At 51.7% G+C, this 26,531-nt stretch overlaps 6 protein-coding genes across 6 annotated transcripts; 5 read left to right on the forward strand and 1 right to left on the reverse strand.

Moving 5' to 3' along the window:
- Nucleotides 1–1,984: 1,984 nt before the first annotated feature.
- GGS23DRAFT_606452 (MFS general substrate transporter) lies at nucleotides 1,985–4,101 on the forward strand (the record flags this gene model as incomplete). The annotated part of the gene is made up of 9 exons (XM_051519905.1): nucleotides 1,985–2,288; nucleotides 2,358–2,438; nucleotides 2,508–2,659; nucleotides 2,733–3,260; nucleotides 3,331–3,499; nucleotides 3,556–3,634; nucleotides 3,705–3,769; nucleotides 3,837–3,964; nucleotides 4,030–4,101. 9 exons carry the CDS (start codon nucleotides 1,985–1,987, stop codon nucleotides 4,099–4,101), a joined length of 1,578 nt encoding a protein of 525 aa, XP_051369996.1.
- A 1,072-nt stretch (nucleotides 4,102–5,173) lies between these two features.
- On the forward strand, nucleotides 5,174–8,058 carry GGS23DRAFT_577920 (putative O-methyltransferase). Its single transcript, XM_051516956.1, has 5 exons — nucleotides 5,174–6,247; nucleotides 6,341–6,467; nucleotides 6,531–6,898; nucleotides 7,014–7,221; nucleotides 7,299–8,058. Exons 1-5 carry the CDS (start codon nucleotides 5,866–5,868, stop codon nucleotides 7,639–7,641), a joined length of 1,428 nt encoding a protein of 475 aa, XP_051369997.1. The 5' UTR covers nucleotides 5,174–5,865; the 3' UTR covers nucleotides 7,642–8,058.
- Nucleotides 8,059–8,703: 645 nt separating this feature from the next.
- On the forward strand, nucleotides 8,704–10,086 carry GGS23DRAFT_577922 (Hydroxyisourate hydrolase). The gene has a single exon (XM_051516957.1). The coding sequence runs from the start codon at nucleotides 9,381–9,383 to the stop codon at nucleotides 9,771–9,773; it is 393 nt and encodes a 130-aa protein (XP_051369998.1). The 5' UTR covers nucleotides 8,704–9,380; the 3' UTR covers nucleotides 9,774–10,086.
- Nucleotides 10,087–10,983: 897 nt separating this feature from the next.
- GGS23DRAFT_161531 (uncharacterized protein) lies at nucleotides 10,984–14,611 on the reverse strand. Its single transcript, XM_051511447.1, has 2 exons — nucleotides 12,091–14,611; nucleotides 10,984–12,040 (listed from the first exon to the last, which is right to left on the reverse strand). Exons 1-2 carry the CDS (start codon nucleotides 14,512–14,514, stop codon nucleotides 11,150–11,152), a joined length of 3,315 nt encoding a protein of 1,104 aa, XP_051369999.1. The 5' UTR covers nucleotides 14,515–14,611; the 3' UTR covers nucleotides 10,984–11,149.
- A 1,554-nt stretch (nucleotides 14,612–16,165) lies between these two features.
- GGS23DRAFT_161556 (alcohol dehydrogenase) lies at nucleotides 16,166–18,199 on the forward strand. Its single transcript, XM_051511448.1, has 5 exons — nucleotides 16,166–16,524; nucleotides 16,740–16,869; nucleotides 16,934–17,069; nucleotides 17,145–17,782; nucleotides 17,845–18,199. The coding sequence occupies exons 1-5, from the start codon at nucleotides 16,504–16,506 to the stop codon at nucleotides 18,060–18,062; spliced, it is 1,143 nt and encodes a 380-aa protein (XP_051370000.1). The 5' UTR covers nucleotides 16,166–16,503; the 3' UTR covers nucleotides 18,063–18,199.
- A 1,867-nt stretch (nucleotides 18,200–20,066) lies between these two features.
- On the forward strand, nucleotides 20,067–20,881 carry GGS23DRAFT_577930 (uncharacterized protein). The gene has a single exon (XM_051516958.1). The coding sequence runs from the start codon at nucleotides 20,156–20,158 to the stop codon at nucleotides 20,675–20,677; it is 522 nt and encodes a 173-aa protein (XP_051370001.1). The 5' UTR covers nucleotides 20,067–20,155; the 3' UTR covers nucleotides 20,678–20,881.
- Nucleotides 20,882–26,531: the final 5,650 nt, after the last annotated feature.

Consider the following 26,531-nt stretch of genomic DNA (forward strand, 5'->3'; position numbering starts at 1 on the left):
CGCCGTCCTAAGCAAGAGCAACTATACTGATACTCCTAGGAAAACCAGCGCCGGACTATTAATCGACACGCTCACATGCGTGATTGATTGATTGATGTACGCGTGGTCCTGTTGTTAAATCACGCGTTAAGCAAGGAATCTACCGCATTGGGACTCACCGAACGCAGAGCGTGGAGTTCTTTTGCATCCCTTACTGGCAGATTGTCATTCTGGGTTATGAGAGTCGGGAGTTCGGCGCATATGGCGACATCCTAACCGCCTATCCTTTTCTTAACTCTCTCTCTCTCTCTCTCTTCCGACCCCTCTCTTTCGTTCCTGGGCTGATTCTCGGTAGACTATATCCGCAGAAGCCTTTTTGAAGCTACCTGCGCCAAGTCTGTTAGTTCTTGTCGGACGGGTCCCTCATCGCCGGAACGCGCAATCACGATATCTCTTGGCTCTCGCGTGAAATCCACTCCCCGAGCCTTGTTCCGTGCTCTCCGGCAGCTCTCCGTGCAAGCTACGGCCTGTTATAGCTTGGTTCTCCCCAACTAGCTAACGACTACTTAACAAGTTGAATCCCCCGACTAGCCAACTACTGAATGCTGACCCTTATCGGCGTCTGGTCACCTCTAATCTTCCACGTATTGTATCATATCGTCGCCCAGGCCCTATAGCTCGAAGTCCCAAGATAGCGCCTTTAGATGTCGCCCAGCGCCCAGATCGGCAATTCTGCTATGCGTACGCGAGACTCTAGGCCAACGGCTGAATTCTATCTACTGTCGGCTCATCTGACTCTTCAGCCTCACCTTCGTGATTTATCCTACTAGATCTTATCCTACGAACTCCACAACACGCTCGCGCTCAGCTGGCTATCGCCACTTGGCGCATGAGCTGAAGTTATTGCCGAGGTTGAAGTTGATGCCCAATTGTATTCGCAATATGTTCCCAGAAAGACGATATAAAGTCAACTGGGTCTAGTGGCGTAGGTAGGAATAGAACCAAGATTCACGAGTTACGACTTCTCTAGGCTAATGGGAGAGGGCGGCGGGAATTTATGTCTTATCGGATCATCGTCGTCTCAGAGCTCCAAAGAGCGTGGCGTTGTGGTGGTACGAATACGTTCATTTCATGATCGCATCCCCGATGAGGCTCCCTGTAATAGCTACCATAGCTATTCATATCATATCAATCAGCTCTCGCATCCACGCGGCCAGCTGGGTTGCGTCACGGGGGGATCGTGGGAGAGAGGAATGGGGATCCTTGGCATCATTCTTGGAACGAATGAGCTTCGAAGCATCAAATCGGCCATACTTCTACTCGCTTACCAGGGAAGCGAGCCACCCAGATACCCGGACCCAGGGAGCCGGAAATGCCAGGGGGGACGGAGATGTTACCGTGGTTGGACGCTGGGCGCGGTGGACGACGAGAACCATTGGCAATGCCGCCATCGCGCCATGAATTGCACAAACCCATATGCTGGTGTGGTGGTTCTTAGCCACATTCGTGATCAAGGCCTGCGATGAGGTGCTCCAGTTGTGCGCGTCTCCCCTTGAGGACTTCCCCGATTTGTCCCCAAACCCGCGGCGGTCACGGTTGTATTTCCGCAATCCAGCGATGATGATAACGATTGATAGCACCCGAAGGGGACCATCGTGGATGGCGAGCTCGTGCCAAGATACCGTCGACAGGGCCGCCACGAGCACGGAAGCTCGGGAAGCGATGCGAGAACGAGAGGTATAAAAGTTGGCTGCCGCCCATGACATGCTACGACCCTGAAATGGCATGCCTCTAAGGAATAAGAAGTAGCAGTACCACCTCTGCATTAAGCCGATCGCTTTACAGTTCAGACGCCATGGCTGATACGAAGGACAAGGCCGCGGCTCGGGCCGAGTCGCTGTCCTCGACGGAGAAGAAGCAGGCCGAAGAGTCGGCGGCGGTGGTGAGGGAGCGGATCCTCGAGCAGCAAGAGCTTCAGAAGACAGAGCCCCCCGTCCTCCCGATCATGACCCTGTTCCGCCGGGGCAAGCAGCAGGTGAATCTGGACGAGATCGCGACCCAGCCCTCCGTATTCGACGATCCGGAAAAGGCGAAGCACTTCCTGCCCACCGAGAAGTACGAAAACTTGCACCGCTTCGACCCGAGCGCGCGGTGGACATGGGCCGAGGAGCTGCCGCTCATCAACAAGCTGGACTGGAAGATCACTCTGTGGGCCTGCACCGCCTTCTTCGCCCTCGATCTGGACCGCGGCAACCTGTCCCAGGCGAACACGGACAACTTCCTCGAAGACATGGGCCTGTCCACGAACGGTGAGGACTTGAGATAGTCGCGCCAAGCTACGCCAGGTCGTATCCATAGTGCTGACGTGCTCTCCGTAGACTACAACCTGGGAAATACCGTCTTCAGGCTGGCATTCCTGTGCGCTGAGCTGCCGTCGCAGCTGGTCAGCAAGAAAGTTGGTAGGTTTCAGTGACTGCGCTACCTTAACTCGCCGTTTTCCTCCTTACCGGAACTAAGACAAACGCCAGGTCCTGATCGATGGATACCTACTATCATGTGCTTGTGGAGCATCGTGGCAGCTGCGCAATTCTGGCTGAGTGGGAGATCGAGCTTCCTGGCTTGCCGGGCCCTGCTGGGCCTGCTCCAAGGTGGCTTTATCCCCGACATCGTCCTGTACCTCGTAAGTGTCTTCGACCCTCCGCGTTGGTCCCCCCGGCCGGTCGTTACAAACGCTGACGTGTCTGCTATTGTAGTCCTATTTCTTCAAGAGCACCGAGCTTCCCTTCCGCCTGGCTCTGTTCTGGACGACGTTGAGGGTCGTCGACGTCATCGCCCCTATCCTCGCCTACGGCATTCTACGGCTCCGAGGCCACCACGGCCGGGAAGGGTGGAGATGGCTGTTCCTCATCGAAGGCCTGTTCACTTTGTGTATAGGTATCTACTCGTGGTTCCAGATGGCTCCGTCTCCGACTCAGACCAAGACCATTTTCCGGCCCAAAGGCTGGTTCACCGAACGGGAGGAGACCATCATGGTCAATAGGATCCTGAGAGACGATCCCTCTAAGGGCGACATGCACAATCGACAGGCGGTCGACTTCAAGATGCTGTGGAAGTCGCTGTGCGATTACGATATCTGGCCGATCTACCTCCTCGGGCTTGTCTTCGGCATCCCCACCGGGCCTCCCGACCAATATCTGACCCTGACGCTCCGGAATCTCGGCTTTGACACCTTCAACTCCAACCTGCTCTCGATTCCGAGCCAAATTACCGGCGCTATCGCGGTAAGTGACTTTTCTCTATCCTAGCATATAACAATACGCTACTAGTAGCCGTCAACTAACCGCCGCGAAGATGATGATCGCGACCTTCTTTTCGGAGGTGTGGAACGAGCGGTCTCTGATCGGCGCGTTTGCGCAGCTTTGGATCCTGCCAAATATCATCGCCCTAGCTGTGCTACCCAGCGACGCCTCCCAATGGGTAAAATACGCCGTACTCATAGTCTTGCTTTCGTACCCGTATCGTACGTATGGCCCTCAACGCACCGTCGTCCCACAGCTGCTGACATGGCCGATCCAGCCCATGCTATACAAGTAGGCTGGTGTAGCCGCAACTCGAACACCGTTAGAGCGCGAACAGTTTCCGCGGCGGTCTACAAGTAAGCCCCCCCTCGTCCCTCCATTTTTACTCCGGGTTTGAATAAGCACGAACGCTGACAACTTCGACAGCATGTTTGTCCAGGTTTCGGGAATTGTATACTCGAATATATATCGCGCCGACGACAGGCCTGAGTGTATGCGCAATGCCATTATTGTAGACCGATACTATGCCCCACAAAGCTAACACCAGTTCTCTAACAGACCGCCGCGGCAACCGGCAACTGGTTGCGATCTGCGCGGGCAACATCGTCATATACCTACTCGTAAAGGCGTACTACATTTGGCGCAACAAGCAGAGGGACAACAAGTGGAACGCCATGACTCGCGAGGTGAGCGATGGCGCCCAGACGCACATGCCGACGGAAGACAGATGAGGTTGCTAACTAGCTATCAGGAACAACTAAACTACCTGCAGACGACTACGGACCAAGGAAACAAGAGGCTAGACTTCAGGTTCGCCCACTGATCGAGCACATAGAAGACCGCGCCATACGTGCATAGACAGGAACAAGAGCAAGGCGTAGCCTGAGGACGCATAGTAGAACCTCGGGAGAACTTCCTGTCAGGGAAGAAGAGCTGTTCTGCGGGAGTTAGACAGTATACCTAATGTAGTCACTTCGACATAGAGAAATTAGACCCGCCCGCCGTTTAAACAAACTACCTCGTTTGAGTGACAATTCCTAGCCCAGCAGGCCGCCCCTCATAAGGCTTTCGTCTCCGTTTGCGGCGTAGGAAGCCGTGTCAGCCTACATCTCCGGCCAGGCAGTGCAGGCGTCCGCATGTTCTATGTGAGTTATACTACTAGCAATATCTTCCACAAACACTGCTGCGTCCCTCCCGAAATAGACACGTCGATACTTCTGGAATCCCCAAGGTGTAGAACGGCGAAGAGACAGGCTACGGGCAAATTTGCGGGGACTGGATAATCAGGGCTGGAACACCACGATAGCAATTCTCTTTCGATTGTTCCCTTCTACTCTCTAATAATATTCCCTAGCCATAACCCCTGGCTCCTACTTGCGGTCTTCTTACATTGCTTACGAAAACATACTCCCAACCCCCAGGCACCATCCATATAGATACATCCGTGGTTCAAAAAGCCTACCGCAGAGGGCTCAAGGCTCTCTTTTCCATACGTAGTTCCTTTTCAGTAACGAAGATCACGTATCTGCCATACCTAGGTCCTTTCTTATCAAGCCCAAGACAGCAACAGCATAGACACTTTACCATTCCGGACAAGGTGACAACGGATAATACTACCAGACTCTCGGAGACGCCGAGGAAACTCCACCCATGCCGCTGGGGACTCCCTACGATAGCCACCCTATCGACGAACCATTCAGGCAATAGACGAAATTTGCATGTCCAGATTACCTACAGTTAAACCAAGACAACACCCATTGTGTACCCCTCTTCTCTCCCCCCCCCCCCCGGCGGGTCCCTACCCCTTTGCACAAAAGCCGCCTCGCCAATCAAATAACTATGGTAAAATGGAGTCGGTTCCAACGTTGCAACCGCATCTAATATGCCTAGCAGTCCCCCCCCCCCCCCCAGCCCTCAACGACTCCAACGACGTCGATACAGCCCCCGAAGTCGATGCGCCAGTGGTAGGCTGTGGAGGGAGCAAAAAAGCAAGCGCAGCAGGTCGGTCAGCACTTCGAGCCCGTCCCAATTACGACCCGGGACGGGAGGAGGGGGGAAGGAGGAGTGATCCGTAGCCGAGGTCCACTCTAACCCTCGAGACGAGGCGGAGGGAAGAAGAAGCCGTCACATCCCGCGAACATCTGGGTCATCGCTAGTGAATAGGCAGAAATATTGCTTTTGCCCTGTGTGTGTAAGACGTCTCGCGCTTCGATTCTACATACCGACAGGGCTTCTCCGCAAAGCCATCTCGACGAATAGGGGAAAAGTGGGCGGCGAGGTAAGGGCCGTCTATATACGGGTAACCTGGAGCCTAGAATCGCCGCGCCAGGAACCCCCACCCCGTCGTTTGCCGCATCTGTGCTCACGGCTCTGGTGGGTTTGCGCGCGGCTGTTAGCAAGCCGGCAGTACAGCTAGGCGCGGAGCACCAAGACCACTTAACCACGGTGCGGCCCGGGCAGCTAGTGATCAGCGGCATTTAACATCCACAAAGAATCACCCAACTCATCGACCTCCTCGCGAACTACGCGATCTTGGTAGCCGCGCGTGAGACAGCCAACCGACGAACAAGACACGGCCACGACGACGATGACTTACGAAGACGTATCCTCGCGGGCCACGGCCCTTAGGCAAGTAGTCAAGCTGATCCAGGACGCCTCCGAGGCGCTGATTTCCGAATGGGAAGCGCCGTCGCCGGGCGCGATCCCGGCGAGCGAGACGAGCTTTGCGATACCGAGCCGTCCGGCCTACGACGCGCAGCGCATCATCATCGCCGCGCTGGGGTCGATAGAGGAGCTCGTGGCCGACCCCCACAGGCGCCTCTTGGACTTTGCGGAGCTGTACTTCGAGGTGAGGGCGCTCCATGTAGCCGCCGAGCATAACATCGCGGTCCTAGTGGCGCGGGGGGGCGACGACGGGGTTCCCGTCGAGGACCTGGCGAAGGCGACCGGGCTCGACGAGAGCAAGTTGGGTGAGTCACGGAAGCGGTCACGCTACCTCCCTCGCAGGATATGAGTAGGATTACTTTCCCCGAGTGGCTAGGTCCCTGACGAAAAAAGAATAGCCCGCATCTTGCGCTCATTGGCAACACAACATTTCTTTCGCGAGGTCACACCGGGTAGATTTGCAAATAACAGGATCACCCGGGCCCTGGTCGGCGACGAGAAGCTGCAGGCGCAAGTTAAGGGCAGGTAAGCACGCCGGCAGCTGCTGATAAGACGAGAGCTCACCGCCTAAACGCTGACATTCTGTAGCTCGTTGGGATACGCAGCCTCCTCAGCGCTGCCAGAGGCGCTGAGGGACCCCGTACGGGGGCCGAGCCAGAATGCTGTGGACGCAGCGTGGACGTTGGCCATCGGGTCCGACACCCCCTACCTGGAGTGGATGACCGAGAGAGTCCCTCTACGGCGGGCAGCAGAGAAGGCGAGCCCGTGGGCCGCCAGAGCCGCGACGAAACTCATCGAGGCATCGCCGGACGAAGAATTGGTCCAGCGGGCCGATGCCCAGCTGTTCAACTTATACCTGGTCGGCAATAGCAAAAGCTTAGGCAGTGCGCATCTTTACGACTTCCCCTGGAAGGAAGCAGGGAATAGTCTGGTCGTCGATGTCGGAGGTGGTGTTGGTAAGTTACCTATCGGCCGTATGAGGGCCGTGCTCTGCAGGATGTCTCTCCTATATTTGGCCTCAAGATTCGAGGGAGAGAAGAGAGAAACAAAAGGGGTTAACATCGTGCTGAGGCAGCTTTGACCTTCAACTCGCCCGGCTGTATCCGGACCTGCGATTCGTCGTGCAGGACCTGAGCACTGTCACGGAGCAGGGGCTCTCTCTGTGGAAGGAGGAATATCCCGAGGCTGTCGAATCGGGGCGGGTGCAGTTCATGGAGCATGACTTCTTCACGCCGAATCCGGTCGTGGGCGCAGACATCTACTGGATGCGACACGTCTTGTGCGTCTTTTAGCCCCTTGCAGCCCAAGCTCCCAATGGTTGCAGCGACTAACCCCCCCCCCCCCCTCCTCTCGTAGGCACGACTGGAAAGACGGTGACTGCGCCAGAATTCTCTCGCGGGTAGCTGAGGCGATGAGCGCAGACTCGCGGCTGCTCGTGGCCGACGTCACGCTCGTCGAGACGCTTGGAGACCCGTACATCCAAGCGGCCCCCAAGCCGCTGCTGGCCAATTACGGCGTCCACGGTCATCACGGGTTCTCGCTCGACATATCCATGATGTCTCTGATGAACGGCAAGGAGCGGACGGCGGCCGAGTTCCGCGAGCTGTTCGAGCAGGCGGGCCTCCAGCTGGTCAAGGTGTGGGAGTGCCGTAGCATCCTGGGCATCTTCGAGTGCCGCCTAGCGCGAGGCGAGGAATAGCGAAGCCACAACGGCATCCGGCGCCGGCAACTGAAGAATATCGTCACGGCTTGCTGACATGCACGATCGCGCGGACAGGTTACACCACTTAAATGTCTCGTCGGAGGCTATTATTAGATGCCAAATCAGAGGGGCGGGCGGCAGATTCTAGTCAAGCACGCATCGCGCCACGGACAGGTCGCGGTAGGGGGTTGAGGAAGGGCGGTGAGGTTGACGGTCGCGTCGAGCTTCTCAGCCTCGTGGCGGTCCGCCGTACGGCAGGTCTATAGACGCGAGGTTGAGAGGTGGAAGTGGTACACGGAGGAGGCTTGTCGTCTCTTCGGGTTTGGATGGTCGGTCGGGAGGTGCCAGTGGATAGAGAGAGAGGGAGGGAGGGGGGAGGGGGGGTGTGGAGGAGGGATGAGTAAAGGATACTGGTTAGTAGGTTAGGTAGATAGGTACCTATGGAATGTGCCTACTAATCTTGCATGCTTTAGCAAGTGCGGTTAGGTACGTAGAGGTGAGGTAGGTTACCGACCTAGGTACCTAGGTTTGTAGGAGGTAAATAATGCCGTCATCTTGCTTGCCATCTCAGGAGGTACCTGATGTAGGTATGAGTGCACTTCTTATAAGAAGTACCCAAGGTACCTAAAGCAGCGATATGATGTAGGAGGCGCCCCCCTGTATCCGCCCGGCGCGCCAACCCGCAACCGGGAAGGGTATTACGTGTGTTTCTATATATGGAAAGATACCTGGGTACTTTGACCCAGCCCTCTGCGACGCTGTCCCCGGGACGGCAGGGATCGACGGTACATATGTATGTACTACGTAGTAATCGCAGCAGACATGCGCTCTGCCCCACGGCGGGGGGTGTGGGCGGCCAATTACCACCTTGCGTGTGTGTGCGGTTGAAAGTCCGACGGCAACCTCTCCCACCTTAGGTAGGTACCTACCTCTAGATGAGGGTACCTAGATGAGGGTGCCTCCTCTCCTTTTATGCATGGTACTATAGAGATGCCTACCTACAGGTAGGTACCTTACCCACCTAGGTAGGTACCTAACGCAGGTAGGCAAGGCTATGGTGAGGTACCTAAGCTAACCAAGCTAACCAACCTTAGTTTCCTAACCTGCCTCCTCCCTCACCGTACAAACTCCCTCTACCTACCTACTTCTACATGCAACATTCTTCACCTCCCTAAATCCTCAACCCGTGTTGCTTGCCCAGAGTTGCCAATGCAGTGTTTGCTTGGGGGCCTTGGGTCGACCTTTTCCATCCCTCTTCCCGCTCTTCTCACTTCCTCCCCCTCTCCCTCAACACGGTGGCATCGTGGTCACGTCTGTCGCCCTGAGGCTCGACTCGGCTCCCACCCGCCAACCCTAGTCCGTCTCCTGCCAATCTAATCTAGCTTTGGGTGCTGACCTCCCCAAACATCGTTGAGGGGCGACATCCCATTCTCGGCATTGCGCATCCTGTTTGAGCCCGCGGGAGGAAGAAAACTGCAGTCACCGTACCACAGAAGAGCTTCGCCTCGCTTGTCCTACATCTACCTCCCGACACCTCACACACCTCCTGTCGCATCGGGCCCGCGACGACGACTATATTCCCCCTTCCCCTATACGATGACTACACATCCAGCCGCGAGCCCTCCGGATACAAAACCCGGTATGTTCTGCCACCTCTGCCACCTCGAGCGGCATCTGGCCTTGGTAACTCATCCGAACCGCCCTCCCCAGAACCGCAGGCAGCACCACCAGCTTCAATGGCCACCGACAGGGACCCCATCACCTGCCACGTCCTAGACACCTCCGTGGGAAGGCCCGCCAGGGGCATCCACGTCAAGTTGGAAGGCGGACACGCCCCCCTCAAGACCTTTGAGTCCCTCACCGACGACGACGGCCGGGTCAAGGCCTGGCTTCCTTACTCCAGCGTCCACTCCTCCGGCGATGTGCCGACCTACACCATCGATGACGTCCTGAGCGAGGTGGAGGACAAGTCGACCTGGACCCTGCGCTTCGACACCGGGTCGTATTTCGGCGAGGGCAAGACCTTCTTCCCCGAGGTCCAGGTCACGTTCAGCGTCCTCAAGGGCCAGCACTACCACGTGCCGCTGCTGCTGTCCCCTTATAGCTACACCACCTACAGGGGAAGCTGAGCGAACTGTTAGAGGAGGAGGAGGGGGTGGCCACGGGGGTGGAGACTTGGATTACCTTACGGAGCAGTAGAGGGGGGGGGCGGGACAACACAAGCCCCTGAGAGGATACGAAGGCCGCCACAGGGGCCTAGCCTAGCTCTCCAACCGCGCTAAGTCGGGGAACCAACGCAGTCTTAGGGATGGATACGGATATCTACCAGTGACAGAGAAACAGCCCAGCTGCGCTGAATAGGACGCCCAGGTTGCAGCAGGAGTCGGAGAGCCTTTTCCATAACCAAAAAATAGCCACTCGAATAAATTGACATACCTAACTATCGCATTTGTAAATATCTATGTCTATGCCTCTCTACGGGATCAATACGCTTCCGCGTGGCACATCCCTCGCCCTATATTACTCGTAGGGCACCCGTAGACCGCGCCCCTGTGCCCCCTTTCCGCACGAACGCAGCGTAGGCGCAGGCTATACCTACCCACCTACCTGCCCACCTACTAGTATCCGTCCATCCGCCCATCCTTCCATCCTTTGCACCCATGCTTGCCTGCCCGTCATCCGTAGCACCCGGCCACCCCCTTCCCCTCCTGTCTTAACCAGGCCGGCCGGCCACTCTTCCCTGCGGCGCGACGTCAACGCCTCCCCCCCCCCCCCTTCTTGGCTTAACCCGCACAGCCGCGGGCGAGGATGGCTCTTGGCCTCCCCCCCCCTCGGATACCTATCGCCAACGTTGGCCCGTAGCGAGCTGAGCCCCCGGCCACACCACACGTACACCGATGCATATATATAGATAGATGGGCAGGTAAGCAGACAGGTAGGCAGGCATGCTACAAGCGCCCGCCCCCCGCGGTCAGGCACGCCCGTCAACCCCCCCCCCCGCCCCCCGCCGCGAGCCGCTAACGTTGATTGAGGCGCGCAGACATGTAGACATGTATACGTGGGCGCGTACGCAGAGCAGAGAAGCGTTGCGCGCGAGGGAGGGGGGGACGATGATGCCGTAGAGCACGTAGAAGATCGATTCCAGGAACCCGTACGGGTGTGCCCGCTTTCATCGAGGGTAATACTACGGACCTGCGAGGCGGCGGCAAATCCACACTACTACTCTTGCTGCTACCGCTGCACCTGTCACCGAAAAGGGGGCGCCCGAGGAAGATAATCTAAGATGAATTCACTTTTTTGTCTTGTCTCGCGAAGCCACAACACGCGCGGCTCTGCCCGTCCGCGCGCGCAAAATCTCCTGCCGTGGTATTATTACACAACTCGAGAATCATGTCCGTCCGCCGAAACGCCGACCAGCTAGCTCCAATGATGGAGAGAGAGAGAGAGAGAGAGAGAAAAGAGGATGATAGCGGCTCCGCCGGACGGGCCGGGCGCGGCTAGATCTTTACAGTATGACGCTGTCCGCCTGCTCGAGCCAAAGGTTTGCTAGGTCCCTCGTCAGGCCGAGTCGGACCCGCTTCAGCACGTCGGCGGAGCTGCTGGACGCGTAGACCCCCGCCCGCCAGTCCCACGCCCGCTTCACCGGGCCCTTGATGACCCCGCTCCTGACTACTGACTGGTGCAGCTGGGACGCCATCATCGAGCTGCCCGTCATCACGAAGCTGCCGCCCAGCGACGAGGTCGACTGCTTCAGCAGGTCCGCCGGCGTCGATCCCTTCCCGTGTCCCGACGCCAGGACGAGCTTGAAGAACTCGTCGGAAGCCTCGTACACCCTGGACCCCACCGCCTGGATGTCTTCGATCGCCTTCAGCAGCGTGTCGATCTGGTCGAGCGTGATCACGGACGGCGACTGGCCGACGAAGACCGACGCTTCTCCGAGGAGCGCCAGCAGGAAATCCTCGCTCACCACGGCGTCCCGCGTGTCATCGTACAGGCCGCCCCGGATGTTGTCATCGGCACTAGCAATGACTGCGGCGAGGGTCGCTGCGGCCTGCTGGCGGCGCACGAGGGACTTTTGGTTGGTCTTTCCGTCGCCATCACGGAGCTCGTAGAACTTCCTGAGCGTTGCGTACCCGCTTAGCATCTTGCCAAGAAGCTCTGCCGCCTCCAAATCCTGCTTCGCATATTGTTCTAGCGTCGCCGTGCGCTCCTTCAGTAATTGTTTGAGGGTCTCATCTAGCTCGCTTTCGGGGGGGTAGGTCGTAGACTCCACGAGAGAGATGGACATGAGCGTATTCAAGACGTCTCGAACCTTCCCGGGCCGGTGCGCCAGAGAGTAGTACCAGAGAGCCTCGCCAAAGCGGAACGTTTCCTTTGCTAAAACATCTCCAAAGGCCTAATATCTGTTAGTAAGGGTGGGTGGTTCGGATGTCAGCATCTACCTACCTCCGCTGTGTCCTCGGCAAAATTAATCATGCCGAGTTCGTTTAGCAACCTCCAGATCTTGTCAACCGTATCGCGAGAATATTCATCGATGGTATCTAGGACGCTCTGCAACAATTCTTGTACCATCTGCTCAGAGCGCTCCGGGGAATCCATACGGCCGACGACTTGGATGGCCAACTCCCAGCCATCTCGAGAGACCTTGCCGTGCAGACCAGTACCCGAAATGTGCTTGCGGTCCTTCAGGCCGCGAGCGTAGTGGATCAGAATTGCATCCTTGATCCCGTCCTTGTCCTCCGCGTTGGTGTTCTGGCTCATGCCCAAAACCTCCAACTCTTCCATGTCGAAGTCGTCCATGTTGATGAGATTTTGCTCTCGAGCAGGCAACCACCGCCCCAGCGACGCGATTTCGGCTACCGCCGATGCGACCGGGAGCGACCATGATCTCAGGAACCCGATAACACCCTCGATATTTCCTTCGAATGCGCAAGCGAGACCCACCTCGACGGGATCGGCGGAGTTGAAGTGAAAGTCGGTCTCGGTGGCGGTCTGAAGGGACAGGGCGAGGCGACCGGAGAAGTCTTCGTCTTCAGTAGGGGGGCCGGGCAGGGGAAGTGACCTCGAATGAGAGGCGCCAAGACTCCGCTTGTTGTGGCCGTCATCCCACCACCCGAACAGACCGATCGTCGCCTCGCACCAGTCCTGTGCGGCCGCGAGGATCGAATCCGGCTCTCCGATGAGGATCGAATAGAGCGACTGCAAGTTTTCGTAGACGTCCCAGGGAATTCGACTCTCTGCCCGCCGAGCAAGTCCCGTGAGCGATTGTCGCCCATCCACAGAGTCAGCAAAATCGGATTCGGTAAACCGTTTTGACGAGATGCGGGTCCGCTCCTTGCCTTCCGAGAAGCTGATGAGTCCCTCCTTCGCCGCTTTGACCTTCAGGCGGAATAACGTCCAATCGCTACTTCGAATATCCCAACTGTCGTCGTCCACCGCGGGGCAGATCTCCATGACGAGACAGAGATCCTCAACTGCGCGTTTGATATTTGCCAGGACTTGGCCGCTATAAAGGGGCTCGCCGCGGGGGGTCTTCTTGACGGATTCCCAGCCCGCGTTCCTCAACAGTTGCATCGCCCCGGCAATGTTCCCGCGCACGAGAGCACTGAAGACGGCCTGCCAGAAGAGCGAATGGGCGGCGGGGGAGGGCCGGTAAGCTAGGATGGCGTCGGCCTGGTCCTGGTCGAAATTGTGTTCGTGTTGCTGCCATTCAAACAGGATGCCAGGCAAAGCTAAGTATTTAGCTGCGCCGAATTCGTCTCTCACCGAGGGCGTATGGTGAATTCGAAGGACGAGGACCGCGAGGAAAAAAGCCTTCTCGAAGTCGGGAGCTAGGGAACTGGGCCCTACCTTGGCCGTGTGCTCGCCGTAGGATTTGGGTAGGTCTTCCACATGAGGACCCCATATTTCGTTGACTAGTCGGATACAAGTCTGGGCCAGCGTGTCGTCCAACCGCTCTTCATCGTCTTCAGGACCGACGCCATCATCATAGAGCTGATTGATGAGCTCCTCGGTTTGGAGCACGACACTGTCGGGCTCGGACACGGCCGCGAACTGCAGCTGGCTGTAAAGGTCTTTTGCGAGTGTCGCGTATCTCATATCTTTCTTTCGGGCGGCGGCGGAACGTAGGGACGAAGCGCGGAACATGTCTTCGGCTTCCTTGCTGATACGCTCGTCCGCAGCGGGCGTCGCGAGCATCATCAAGTCCGTGTCGTCAGCAAACTGGTCATCGTATCGGCCAGTGCCAGCTATCTCTCTCAATAAATCTTCCTCCATATCATAGTCAGATCCATCCTCTGCCATAGCGTCCTCGTCGTCATCCTCCTCCTCCTCCTCCTCCTCGTCATACTCGTCGTCTTCGTCCTCTTCTCCATCGTCCTCCTCGTCATCGTCATCTAGAGGGTTCGTGTTATCGGGCTCGGTATCCTCGCCTTCGGTAGTGTCATCATATGACATGCCGTACGTGCCTACTCGATTTTTCCGTATGCCCGCACCTCCATCGTCTTCCTCGTCTTCCTCATCCTCGCCACGATACTCCTTACTCAAGCCGGACGGCTGTCTAGAGTTGGCGCCGCCGATCGATCTTCCCAGGGGTGCGCGGTTCCGTTTCCCGGGACTGGACTTGGTCTTGGAAAGGCTCGGTCGACCGAAGTTTGGCGGCTTAATCTTACCAGACATGGCACCGATGGAACTTTGCAGGAAGGAGGGCGAGGGATCGCCAGCCGGCGTGAAGGACGGCGCGGAGGAGGGTGGAGGAGGACCGATCGGGGTGGTGGAGGGATGTTCGGCAGAGTAAATACTAGAAGCGTTTCTCGATCCTCTTTGGGGGGTGGACGGCGAGGAGCTCACACTCGAGAATTGGAATGCCATGTTAACGATGAAGACCCGCAGCGCGAGGCTCGTGGGGGAGGTGTCCTCTTTGGCGCGGATTGGCGATTCAAAGGGCGACTAGGATAGCACCATAGGTAGCGATTGGTCTCGATTAAAAAAACGCGCATGGGTCAGCGAGCTGTGTCAAATAGGAGGAGAGGATTATATTGCAACGCTTGGATGTTGACGTGTTGATGCTTTCAGCGTTACACTTGGGGTGGGAGGAAAACGATGGAAAAAGTGAACAGAGCGCGATGCTCCGAGGCTTGGAGCTCTGTCAGGGAAAAGACGCGGTTGGGTGTGAGGTACAGTATGTCGTAGACAAGCAACCTTGGAAGCTGGCGGAGGTACGAAGACAAAGGTGGCGCTAAAAGGGTGGATGGAAATACGGCAATGGCGAGGCGAGTATGCATATAAGCACACACATATGTAAGTAAACAGTGTGTTAGCTAAGCTGTAAAATTTAAGTATCTACCTAAGCCTAGGTACCTCCTCGCCTTACTGTGGTGAATGTATGAGGATGTATCGAGGCATATATAGGTACCTACGGGTAGGCACCTACAGACGGGCGGAATTCTTACCTAAGCCCAGACCCGACAGTTTCCAATGGGGTTATTATTGCCTGGGGAAGTGTAGAGTCCTCCGGGTTCTCAACAGACAGCTCGTCAATAGGCATATAAAAAGACACATCCGCTTCTCCATGCTGTCGGTCTCTCATGTCTGTCTGCTCTACTCTGCAATTTTCTGCGTGCTCTTGGCTCTATTACTACTGCCTACCTACGTACTAGGTGTTCCCCGTCTACGTCGATATGAGCCAGTCCGAAGCTACCTCGTTTAGGAATCACCTCCGTCCAGGCCATCTACGAGAGCATTTCTCTACTTGATAAATGCTTGGGTTATCGGGCCCACGCCGTCACAGTTTTCTGCGATACGCACATATCTAACCAGCCTCCGACCAGCGTAGCGAACAAGATGGGTGCGATAAGCCGGGGCACGGCAAGCCAGACCGCGACGGGGCGGATGGCCGTCGTTTTCGACTAAGCGGGCAAGGGGTGTACGAAAGCAAGACTAAACGCATTTCGCTCCGACTATTGTGCATGCTATTCCCCAACCTACATGCCGAGTTTCGTCCACAATTTGGCCGTGTCCCTGGATGCCGACCGACGCAGCGTAATGATGTGGGAAGGATTTCGGGGAGCCGACAAGGCTGGCCTCGGCGATGCTTGCGTGTGCGTTCACGGCAGGTTCGCTCCAGGGTTGGAGCCAATGACAAGGGAATAGGATTCGGAACTACTACCATCAGCGTTGGCATCGGCCTCGGCAGCGGTGTTGGTGTTTTGCGGGCGAGCACATTCCTCACCTCACCTCACCACGTCTACCACGTCCAACATCGGCCGGGACTCGAGGTTCCGCGTCTGTCTGTCTGGAAATCAATTGGGCTCAGGCACCCAACCTGCTGACCTACGGCTATTCACCGTGGCCCCTCGTCCGAGGTGGTGGTGCTGCCGGCGAGCCTTTTTCAGGCCTAGATTAGGGGCTTTTCCCGCTACCTAGCAGGTCTGCTAGCGGGTTTAGGTACCTACGTGTAGCAAGCTGCCGCGCTACCTACCGCGCTACCTACCTGGTAACTTACCTGGTAGGTACCCGGTAGCTCGGTGGCGACGCCAAGTTCCCAGAGGTACCTCCTCTCGGCATCCCTCCCTACGTCCATGAGTAGCTCGAGGTGGCCTTCCTTACTCTCTTATCGCATAATCGCTGGTCGGCAAGTCCCCTCCTCACTTGCCGTGCCGGCTCCCCCCCCACCGGGGAATATTCATTGGTGGGGTCCCAGACGGCTTCGATCAGAACTCCGCATCGAGCAAGTCGACACACCTGCTGAGTCCGTCCATTATAAAAACTTCGCAGCTCGAGGCCTCGGAGTCTTTTCCATCCCGATTCCCTCTATTCCCTCCACGATCGCCTTAGTCCTCTCCTTCTCGACTCAACACCATGGCTGATACCGTTGGCAAGGTTCGTGATCCCACCGTCGCGTCCCATCTTCAGCGTGCATTACCCCGCGCATACACGTATACGCATAGCCGCCTGCGATGTGTGGTCTGCCGTATATGACGTGGGCGGCATACGTACTACGATGTCTACTCTACCCCTCGCCGCCCTCTCCACCTACTCTAGCTCCGTGATATCGCATGAGTGAAGCTGACCCCGTTGCCTTCCCTTCTTGCCAGACCATCAAGTGCAAGGCCGCCGTCGCCTGGGAGGCCGGTAAGCCCCTGAGCATCGAGGAGATCGAGGTCGCGCCCCCGAGGGCTCACGAAGTTCGAATCAAGATCTACTACACTGGCGTCTGTCACACGGGTACGTCTCGCCAAGCTTGGAAATCCCGAGCCAAGTCCGAGTACCCTGCTAAACTGTGGAGCAGATGCCTACACGCTGTCTGGCAAGGACCCTGAAGGCGCTTTTCCCGTCGTTCTGGGGCATGAGGGAGCCGGTCTCGTCGAGTCGGTTGGCGAGGGCGTCACCAACGTAAAGCCTGGAGACCATGTCGTCGCGCTCTAGTAAGGCCCCTCCAGAGCCTTACCTTGACCCCCTCGTCCGTTTATCCGTCCCCTCAGGCTAATGTCGATCGACAGCACGCCCGAATGCCGGGAATGCAAGTTCTGCAAGTCCGGCAAGACGAACCTTTGCGGAAAGATCCGTGCAACTCAGGGCCGAGGTGTCCTCCCCGATGGCACCTCGCGATTCACCTGCAAGGGCAAGGAGCTGCTCCACTTCATGGGGACCTCGACCTTCTCTCAGTACACCGTCGTCGCCGACATCTCCGTCGTCGCCGTCCAGCAAGACGCCCCCATGGACCGAACCTGCCTCCTAGGCTGTGGTATCACCACCGGCTACGGCGCTGCGAGAATTACTGCCAACGTCGAAGAAGGCTCTAACATTGCTGTCTTCGGAGCCGGCTGTGTCGGTCTTTCGGTTGTCCAGGGTGCCGTCGCGCAGAAGGCGGGCAAGATCATCGTCGTCGACGTGAACCCGTCCAAGGAAGAGTGGGCCAAGAAATTTGGAGCGACCGACTTCGTTAACCCTCTCGAGCTCGGGGGCCAGAAGGTCCAGGATAAGCTCATCGAGATGACGGACGGCGGCTGCGATTACACCTTCGACTGCACCGGCAATGTCAGCGTGATGCGCGCCGCTCTCGAGGCCTGCCACAAAGGTTGGGGTCAGAGCATCATCATCGGCGTCGCTGCCGCCGGTCAAGAGATCGCCACTCGACGTGAGTTTAGACGCTATCCTACCGATAGAATGAGAAGACTTGGTGGCTAACTTGTTGGGTAGCATTCCAACTGGTCACCGGCCGCGTGTGGAAGGGTTGCGCCTTTGGTGGCGTCAAGGGTCGGACACAGCTGCCAGGTCTCGTGACCGACTACCTGGAGGGCAGGTTGAAGGTAGATGAGTTCATCACCCACCGTGAAACCCTAGACCGCATCAACGAGGCGTTCGACGCCATGAAGGCGGGAGACTGCATTCGTTGCGTCGTGACTACGACGGAGTAAAGAAAATTCAAAAAGGGGGGAAATAAAATTAAAGGCGACTGGACCGAATGGTGGACCTCGAAAGCAAATGACAGCTTGTAGCTACGACGAACCCCCAAGATAGGTTCTCTGTGAATAATATTGTGTGATATTGAAACTCGTCTCAACTCTTACCAATCCGGCAGAGAGGTGTACTGGAGGTCACGCTACTTGGCGTGCAAGCAGCCATCGCGGGTCGTAAGTCAGGGGTCTTGTTTGGCCTAGGGGCCGGGAGTAAGCAATGTCTCAACCAGTTTACGATAAAGGTACTTGTAGACTGCAGTCGTCTGCAGCACATGCGGCCTGTTTTGAACCGTTATCGCCGGCGCCCTTCTCCGTAGACCATACGACGGCACCTGCTAGTAGAGGCCCGGTGACTTCCTGATAAACGCGATGCGGTGGATTCCGGACAGGAGGGGTGGAGGACCAGACACTGGGGATGTGATCGGGCACTCGCAGAAGATATATAACCCGCGTCTCGAGTAGGCAAAGCATGAGGCGGTCTCGAGCAGAAGGCTACGCCACCCCGGGGTGGTGGTAGATCCCGAATATCATCATACTACATGTATGTAGGCATGGGCGTCTACATACGGGAAGCCGACGGGTAAGGGGGATTGGGCGCTGTCTTCCCCAGGGACAGGAGAGGTCACTACCTACCTAGGTAGGTAGCCATAGAGTCGCATTGGGAGCGAACCAGAGGTAGGTAGCTATCTTGTACTTGTATGCTCGCAGGATATATATGCTCGTGGCATGTGTCTAGACACACAAATATATATGCAATACAAACGTGCATAGAAGAAGCAAGAGGAGGAGGACGCCCCGGGGACCTTTGTCTTGGACCCTGGGGACTGGGCCGGAACGGCGGCCGGCGCTCGCTGTCACCATCGTCACCACCACCATCTTCATCATTCGAGCGGTCCAGCTCGTGCATTGCAGGAGGTGGGCACCGCCCGGCTGCCCGGCCGGCTCTTCTACAGGGAGAAAGGGGGCGGACGAAGGAGGATAAATAATGCTAAGCGAATACACGAGAGCGAAGGAAATTGGATTCCAGCGCATGACGGGTGGATTCCAGGTGGAGGTCGCCGATTGTCCGTATGTGGGGAGGAGGGCGAGATTGCGTACCACGTTTTATAGTAGTCTGCCACAGGTAGGTAGGTACTGGCTATGCAAATATATGTGGATATATATATCTGTACGTATTATAGAGATAACGTGCTGAGAAGAGGGAGAAGAAAGAGGAGAAGAAGGAGAAGGAGAAGCGGAATTCGAGGCTGGTTCCACTTAGGGATAGGATCTAGGTACTTCCTATAACAGGACTTATATGTTGCCAAGGCTAAGCCCGATAACCTTCAATCCTTCTTTTTGAGGTGCATTCTCATCGGCGTAGGTGCGGGCTTTGGCGGTGGTCGTCGCAGGCACGCGAGTTAAGCGCGCCTGAAGGGATATAGGCATAGGCATATATATATATCCGTGCGAGTCAGACTAGCCATCCAGCAACGGCGGTGTTGGTGAACAAAAATGGCCCTTCTTCTTTGGTTCCCTCCCCCCCGAGAATAATAGGCAGAGATGGTTCGTATGCTGTCCTCTAGACGCCGACAGTAGATAGATACAACTCGTCACTGGAGACAGATAGGATTGGATGCTATCTTATAGGCATATACCTACGTAGGTTGTCGGGTTGGCCCTCTTCCGACGCGGGGCTTCGTTTATCCAGGGACCTCGGAAGCCGACCGTCAAAAGAAAGAAAAGTAGCGTATAGCCTCATTCCCTTCATCGCCAGTGCCGAGGAACTTACAATCATACGTGCATACTTACCTACCTACTCATATGTACATATGCACGCGTATGCATGCGTATGTGCATACACAGAAATCTGGTGTGGGCAAGCACGCAGACAGGTAGGATGGCCAGCTTACATCCCCACCGTGTGTGCAGATGCGCCTACAAGTCGCCCGGAAGCGCTCCACTCTGTTGAGGGTCGGTCGGTCGACGGTCCAACCTCCAAATCACACCTTCGACGGTAGGCATGTTATTTCTGAGAGGGGGCTGGCTGGCTGGCTGGCTGGCTGGTCGCGATGCTGCCAAGTTTCAATAGATGCTGCATCGTCGTCGTCATCGTCTCTCCCTCGGTCTGCCCGTTTGCGTTCAACACAAATATGTCGCTCACGTGTGCTGGTACGAGCAGTATGCAGCCTCTAGTTGGAGATATATTGTTGAGAAACACGAAGTCGTCGTACAATATATACGCAGGAGCACGACGGGGAGCAATCAAGCGTACAGAGAAGGGAAAATGGGGTGAGGGAGTAAGCGCGAGCAGGGAGCAGGGAGGCAGGTTGGTCGAAGGGGAAGGGTGGACAACAACGGTAGCGACAACGACGACGATGACAACGAAGGCGGACGAGCGGACGGGATGGACATGTGGCAGCCGGAGAGCAGAGCTCAACGGGCTTGGGGGGGAGCAGGGGGGGAGAGAAGAGGAGCAGGAGCAGGAGCAGGAGCACGGAGGTTCGAACCCCCAAAGCGGATCGATCGATTTATCGACGTCGGCGAGCCTACTACTGGGCGAGACCGGACACAACGCCGAGGGCGGGCGATGAGTTAGAAGTGATGGATGTCCCTAGTGTCCAGCTTAGCCAGCCAGAGCTTTGGTTGTGCCGGCGGCGGGCGGACGGGGAAATGGGTCATGGGCGTATGGAAGGTGGATGGAGGTGTTTCCGCCATCTCTACCTAGTAATAAAACTATTAAAAAAAAAGAATCTACCGGTCTGGTCTGATCGCATCCGATCACCTCATATTATCGTACATATATGTGTATATGTGTGCATGGATGATATCACCTATAATCGCATTACTTACATTTGTCTGGGCACCTCCGTAAGCGACGGCCTACCTACATGTAACTAATGCATACGACACGGGTGTGAGGTATGGATGTATATAGTAGGAGGCAGATAGATGGGTAGATGGTAGCAATATAAGTAAGACAGTAGGTATCTAACTGAACAAGCCAGGCTGACCCCATCATTATCCCGCCTTTTTTCTTCTCCCTTTTCCTTTTCTTTTCTTTTTTTTTTTCAAACAAAACATCGCCTCAACATCCGACCCGACCCAGGGTAGGATGGATGTAAGGTATATGCAGGTAAGGTACCTACGTAGAGGAGGTAGGCAAGAGGAGGTATGTAGGTACTTACCACGTACGCATGTATGTACAGGTTGGTGTCGGCTTCATGCAGGAAGATCCCGGAGGTTGGCAGCAAGGCGCCATGCTAGATACCGATATCCCACCACCGTGTTGCGTGCGCGCATACATACACACCATACATACATACGTATGAGTACATACATACATACATACATACATACATATTCATGAACGTGCCCGAAACCTGCGCCCGGGCGGGGGGGCGCGGTTCATCGGGTTGGTTGGACGGCAGAGTTCGTTATGGCTGGTTCGCTCGCGGCTCACGTGTGAGGCGCGAGGTGAGGAAGGACATTCATTGTAGTATGCCGCATATCCGCATACTCGTGGAAATGCTGTATTGGGTGGCTCGTCGAAGTCCAGATCCAATGCTTAATTTAATCTCGCCCGAGTTTCGAAGTCCAACCTCGCATTGCGCTCCCGCATGGCACTGGAAGCAGGGTTGTAAAAAAAAGTTTTTAAGTTAAGTTCGGCCCGAACTTAACTTAACTTAAGCAATTTCGAACTTAACTTAAACTTGACTTAAAAAAAAAGTTTTCTAGAAAAAAAACTTAACTTAACTTAAACTTTTTTAAGAAAAACTTAAACTTAACTTAAAAACTTAAAACTTAACTTAAAAAACTTAAAAAAAACTTAAATTTTAAGAATTTTTAAAAAAATTTTCCTTTAATACTAATTATAATTATAATTATTATTATTATTAATATAAAACATTTACTTTATTTTTATTATATATTTTTATATTTATATTATTATTAAAATATTTTTTAATTTTTTAATTTTTATATTTATATATTCATTTTTATATTTTACTAATTTTTCTTTTTATTTTAACATTATATATATTTATTATAACTTTATATTATATTTTAGTAGTTTAATATAAGTAAAATAGTATTAAAAGAATCTAATAATAAAGTTTTTTAAGAAAAGAATTTATAAAGAAACTTAAACTTAAAATCTTAATATTAAAATTTATAATAAAAGATCTATTAATAAAACTTAATATTAAAGATAAATAAGTTTTAAGAAAGAACTTTTATTTAATTAATAATAATAATAAAATTAATTTTTTTTCTCGAAATATATAAAAGTATTAAGGAGGAGTAGAGCGTATGCGATGCTAAATACCCGGATATGTTTACTCGAAAGTGCACTCTATCGAAGACTATAGTACGTACGATAATCTAGAATGAATGAAACTAGTATCGCTATACTAATCGAAAGGCAAGGAATCTAATGTAGTTATCGTATCTTAGCTATGCCTCTTAGTCGTAGAGATATAGTAGTCGCTAGCCCGAAGGCATAAGAGGTAAGGAAGAGGTCTCAGATCAGCCTAACTAGTCCCTTGTACCTTACCCTAACCTCTAACCGGATTAGGCGATTTTGCCGAGCTTTTTCCCTATCAACCAAACTTTATCTCTGTTATCCAAACTTTTCGTATAAGGGTTACTAAATTCTCCTTTCTAACTACTGTAGTGGTGCGGTAAGACATACCCTCTTAATGCATTACGTAACACGCTACGATAGGCCTTATGCCTATATAGAGTAACCATAGCTCCCGTAAGTGCGGGATATACCATGCTTATTATCTAAATTATTACCTAGTTAGATTACTATCTTTATTATTTTTACCTTAATTAAAGATTCGTTTTTACTATTAAATTTATCGTTCTCCGATTAATGTATTTATTTTAATTATAGGCGCTTAAGTTACTTCGTCGTACCGCTATAGCCGAATAAGTAACTTTTACGTTTTACCCCTTTTCTTTCCTTATCTCTTATATCTTCGGGCTAGCGACTATTATATCTTTACGATTAAAGGGCATAGCTAAGATACGATAACTACATTAAATTCCTTGCCTCTCGATTAATATAGCGATATTAATTTCATTTATCTTAGACTATCGTACGTATTATAGTCTTCGATAAAGTATACTTTCGAATAAACCTATCCGGGTTTTTAATATCGCGTACGCTTTATTCCTCCTTAGTAGCGATTACCCTATAACTTTTTCGACCCCTTAACCTTTAATTTACGGAGTTTTTATTACGCTATTAGGATTTAAAGGATACCGATCGCCGTCGGCGCCGCTATTTAACCCGCGAAGTAGCCCGCGTTTTACGTTAAATAAAATATCCCGTCTTATAGTTATTTATTTATTATAAGGAGGTACGTATAAACCCGGGAACTTTTATAACGATACCGTAGCTATTAGGATAACGCTTAACCTTTAATACTTATAACGTTAATAAGCTATCGATACTACGATATAATACGACGATTAAATCGCGTTTATACCGATTAGGATATCCTTCGTATAGTTATTTATTTATCATACGGAAGAACCCGTAAAACCCGGGAGAACTTTCGTCGTAATATTACCGCTACTAGGGATAATACTTAGCCCTCGATACTAACCGCTTCCTCGAACCGCTAATAGCATAGTATATCTCGTACGAGTAAATAAAGCTTATAGCGATTAAGGTAGCCTCTTATAGTTATTCATTTATTATATAGAGGACGTACGAACGCCTTAATATAAATTACGATAACCTATACGACCCGCTACTCCTTTATTAATATTAAAGGCGGATAAAGGCTAATAATAATTATACCTTAACCGACCTTACGATAGTTTCTTTTTCCTTCTAAACCTATTAATCGATATAGATTAAATATATAAATACTAATAACTTATTATACTAAAGGCATTTTAGGATACCTAGGCGTAGCGATTCGACGATATAGTATACGATATAATATAAATATTTACATTAATAATATAGATAAAAATTAATAAACTAATAGCTACTAATAACCGATAGTTTTAAAGAGAACTAAGAATTAATATTAATAAAACTACGTAGATATAAAGGATTAGGGAAACGGAATTAAAGTTAAATTAATAGGTATACCTATATATAGGCTAGCCCTATATTACTAACTAATAGCTAGTATAGCGAGAAATACTAACATAGGCGTAAAACGACGCCTAGCGGTAATACCGTTAATATTATTAAATAGCTTCCGTTAAATCGAAACCGGCCTATAACTATAACCGGTATCGTATCTAGCGCGATTCTTTACTCGGAATCCATTCCTTATACGTATTACCTTAACGAAGGTTATACGTTAGGAGTTTTAGACCTTAATAGAAGGAATTATCGTCGACTTATTTATAATAATTAAATTATTAATCTAAGGAATACGTATCGTACTTTAATTAGGCGTTAGCCGATTAAAAAAGCTCGTATAATACCCGGACCTTATCGATCGAGATAATATAATAAATAATAATATATCCATACTAAAGGAAAAGTATTAAGATATAAATAATAGCTATTATACCTTTACCCCTATATTAAATAATAAAACCTTTACTACTCCTCTTTTTACTTTATACCTCGTACCGATAAACTAAACGGAATCCGTAGCTAAGAAACGGAGTAAATCGCCGTTAGGACCCGAAGTAATAAAAACTAAACTATTAATAAAGACCTTAAGAGTCGATATTAGCTCTCCGCCTTTATATCCGCCCGAAGAAAAGGAAGACGACGATAAAACTCCTATTTAGCTATTCCTTACCCGCGGCTCTATACTTATCCCGCTAATCCTTATAGTATTATCTTAGAATAATAATAACGGGGCTTTTAATAACTAGAATATACCGATAGCTACCCCGACTATCGTAATACTAGCCATTAGGTTTCTTAACCCTACCGATTACCCTAGGCTTAAGTTTAATAAATATAATATAACCTAGTAACTAAAGAAGGTAGATCGATTATTTAACCGCTATCGTATAAGCGACGACGATAAGATTAAGGAGATCGGCGAATAAACTACGATTAAGATTATTAAGGAGCGTATTAACGACGTTACGAAGGATTAAACGATTTAAAGAGTTATCGTTATAGCCCTAAAGTACCGTTTTAGGATTACCGATAAACTAAGCTAAGCTAACGTTAAACGTAAATTCGTATAGCTAGAACGAAGTAACGTAATTAGCGATCTTAAGGCGATCTTTACGTATCTTATAAACTATAAACGTCTTTCTAAGCTTATAAACGATAACGGAAAGCTTCCTTAAAAAGTAGGATACTTAACCGATAAATTCTAGATATCCTTAATTATAAAGTTCTATAAAACGGAAGATTATAATTATAATAAGATCGGAAATATCGATTACCGGATTCTTTATACCTAGCTTTATAAGTAGGCGGAACGTCGTATAGTAATATAAATTACCGATAGGGCCTAAGCCGAAGAACGACGATAATAAAAAACGGTAACTTTTAAAGAACCCGAAAAGCCTATAATGTAAATAGTTTAACGATTAGCGATTCCTAGCCTTTAAATACCTTTACTACCGCCTTCTTCGTAGCCTAAACCCTCTTACGGCTACCTAAATACTAGTTAGAAAGTTAGTATATAGGCCTTCTACGACCGATTTAACGCTCTAGAGATAAAGATAACTTCGCGGAACTACCGTTAGGATAATAGCTTTTATAGCCCTAAGGATACGTACGGCGCCGATTAATAATATTAATAAGAAAATCCGTTCCTAGTAAACGCGGTTCGAAACCTAAGTCTTTATAACCTATAAATTAACGGAAGAACCCTAGTAAGCTCTAAACGTAATATTATACTAAACTACCGAGGCATACGTAATAAGATTTTATTAACTTAAACGAATAATTATAAGAAATTCGAATGCTAGTTTTATAATACTTTCGATCGGCTTTATAACTATAGCCGCTACTCGTTACTAATAAATATAACTTAAAATCGGTTCTACTATAGGAGTAATAAGCGATTATATTACCTCGAGAACGAAAACCCGGATAAGTTAAAATTAATACTAATCTTAGGATCGATTATTACCTAAGCTAAGCGTAAAGAAGAACCGATCGCTTATTATATCTTATTTTACGTATATTAAAGTAAGGAATCTCTAGAGTAGGTACGTAGGATGGTATATTACTACCTAACCGAAAAGCTAAAGCTTATATCCCTCGACTTACGATACTTTAAGAGCGAGGAGGTAATATTAAAGTAGAAAGAAATACTAAGAGCTATATCGGAAATTAACGTTATTTAAATAATCGAACGTAAATATAACTACGAACTATACGAGATTAAGATCTTAGGTTATAATTAAACGAAGGGCCTTATTAACGACGAAGGTATTTATTATTATAAGGATATTATTAAGACGGACTTAATCGAAGTTAACGTAGTTAAGCGA

The sequence above is a fragment of the Durotheca rogersii genome, assembly GCF_024521655.1.
Source record: "Durotheca rogersii strain YMJ 92031201 chromosome Unknown GGS23scaffold_19, whole genome shotgun sequence".
NCBI lineage: Eukaryota > Fungi > Ascomycota > Sordariomycetes > Xylariales > Xylariaceae > Durotheca > Durotheca rogersii.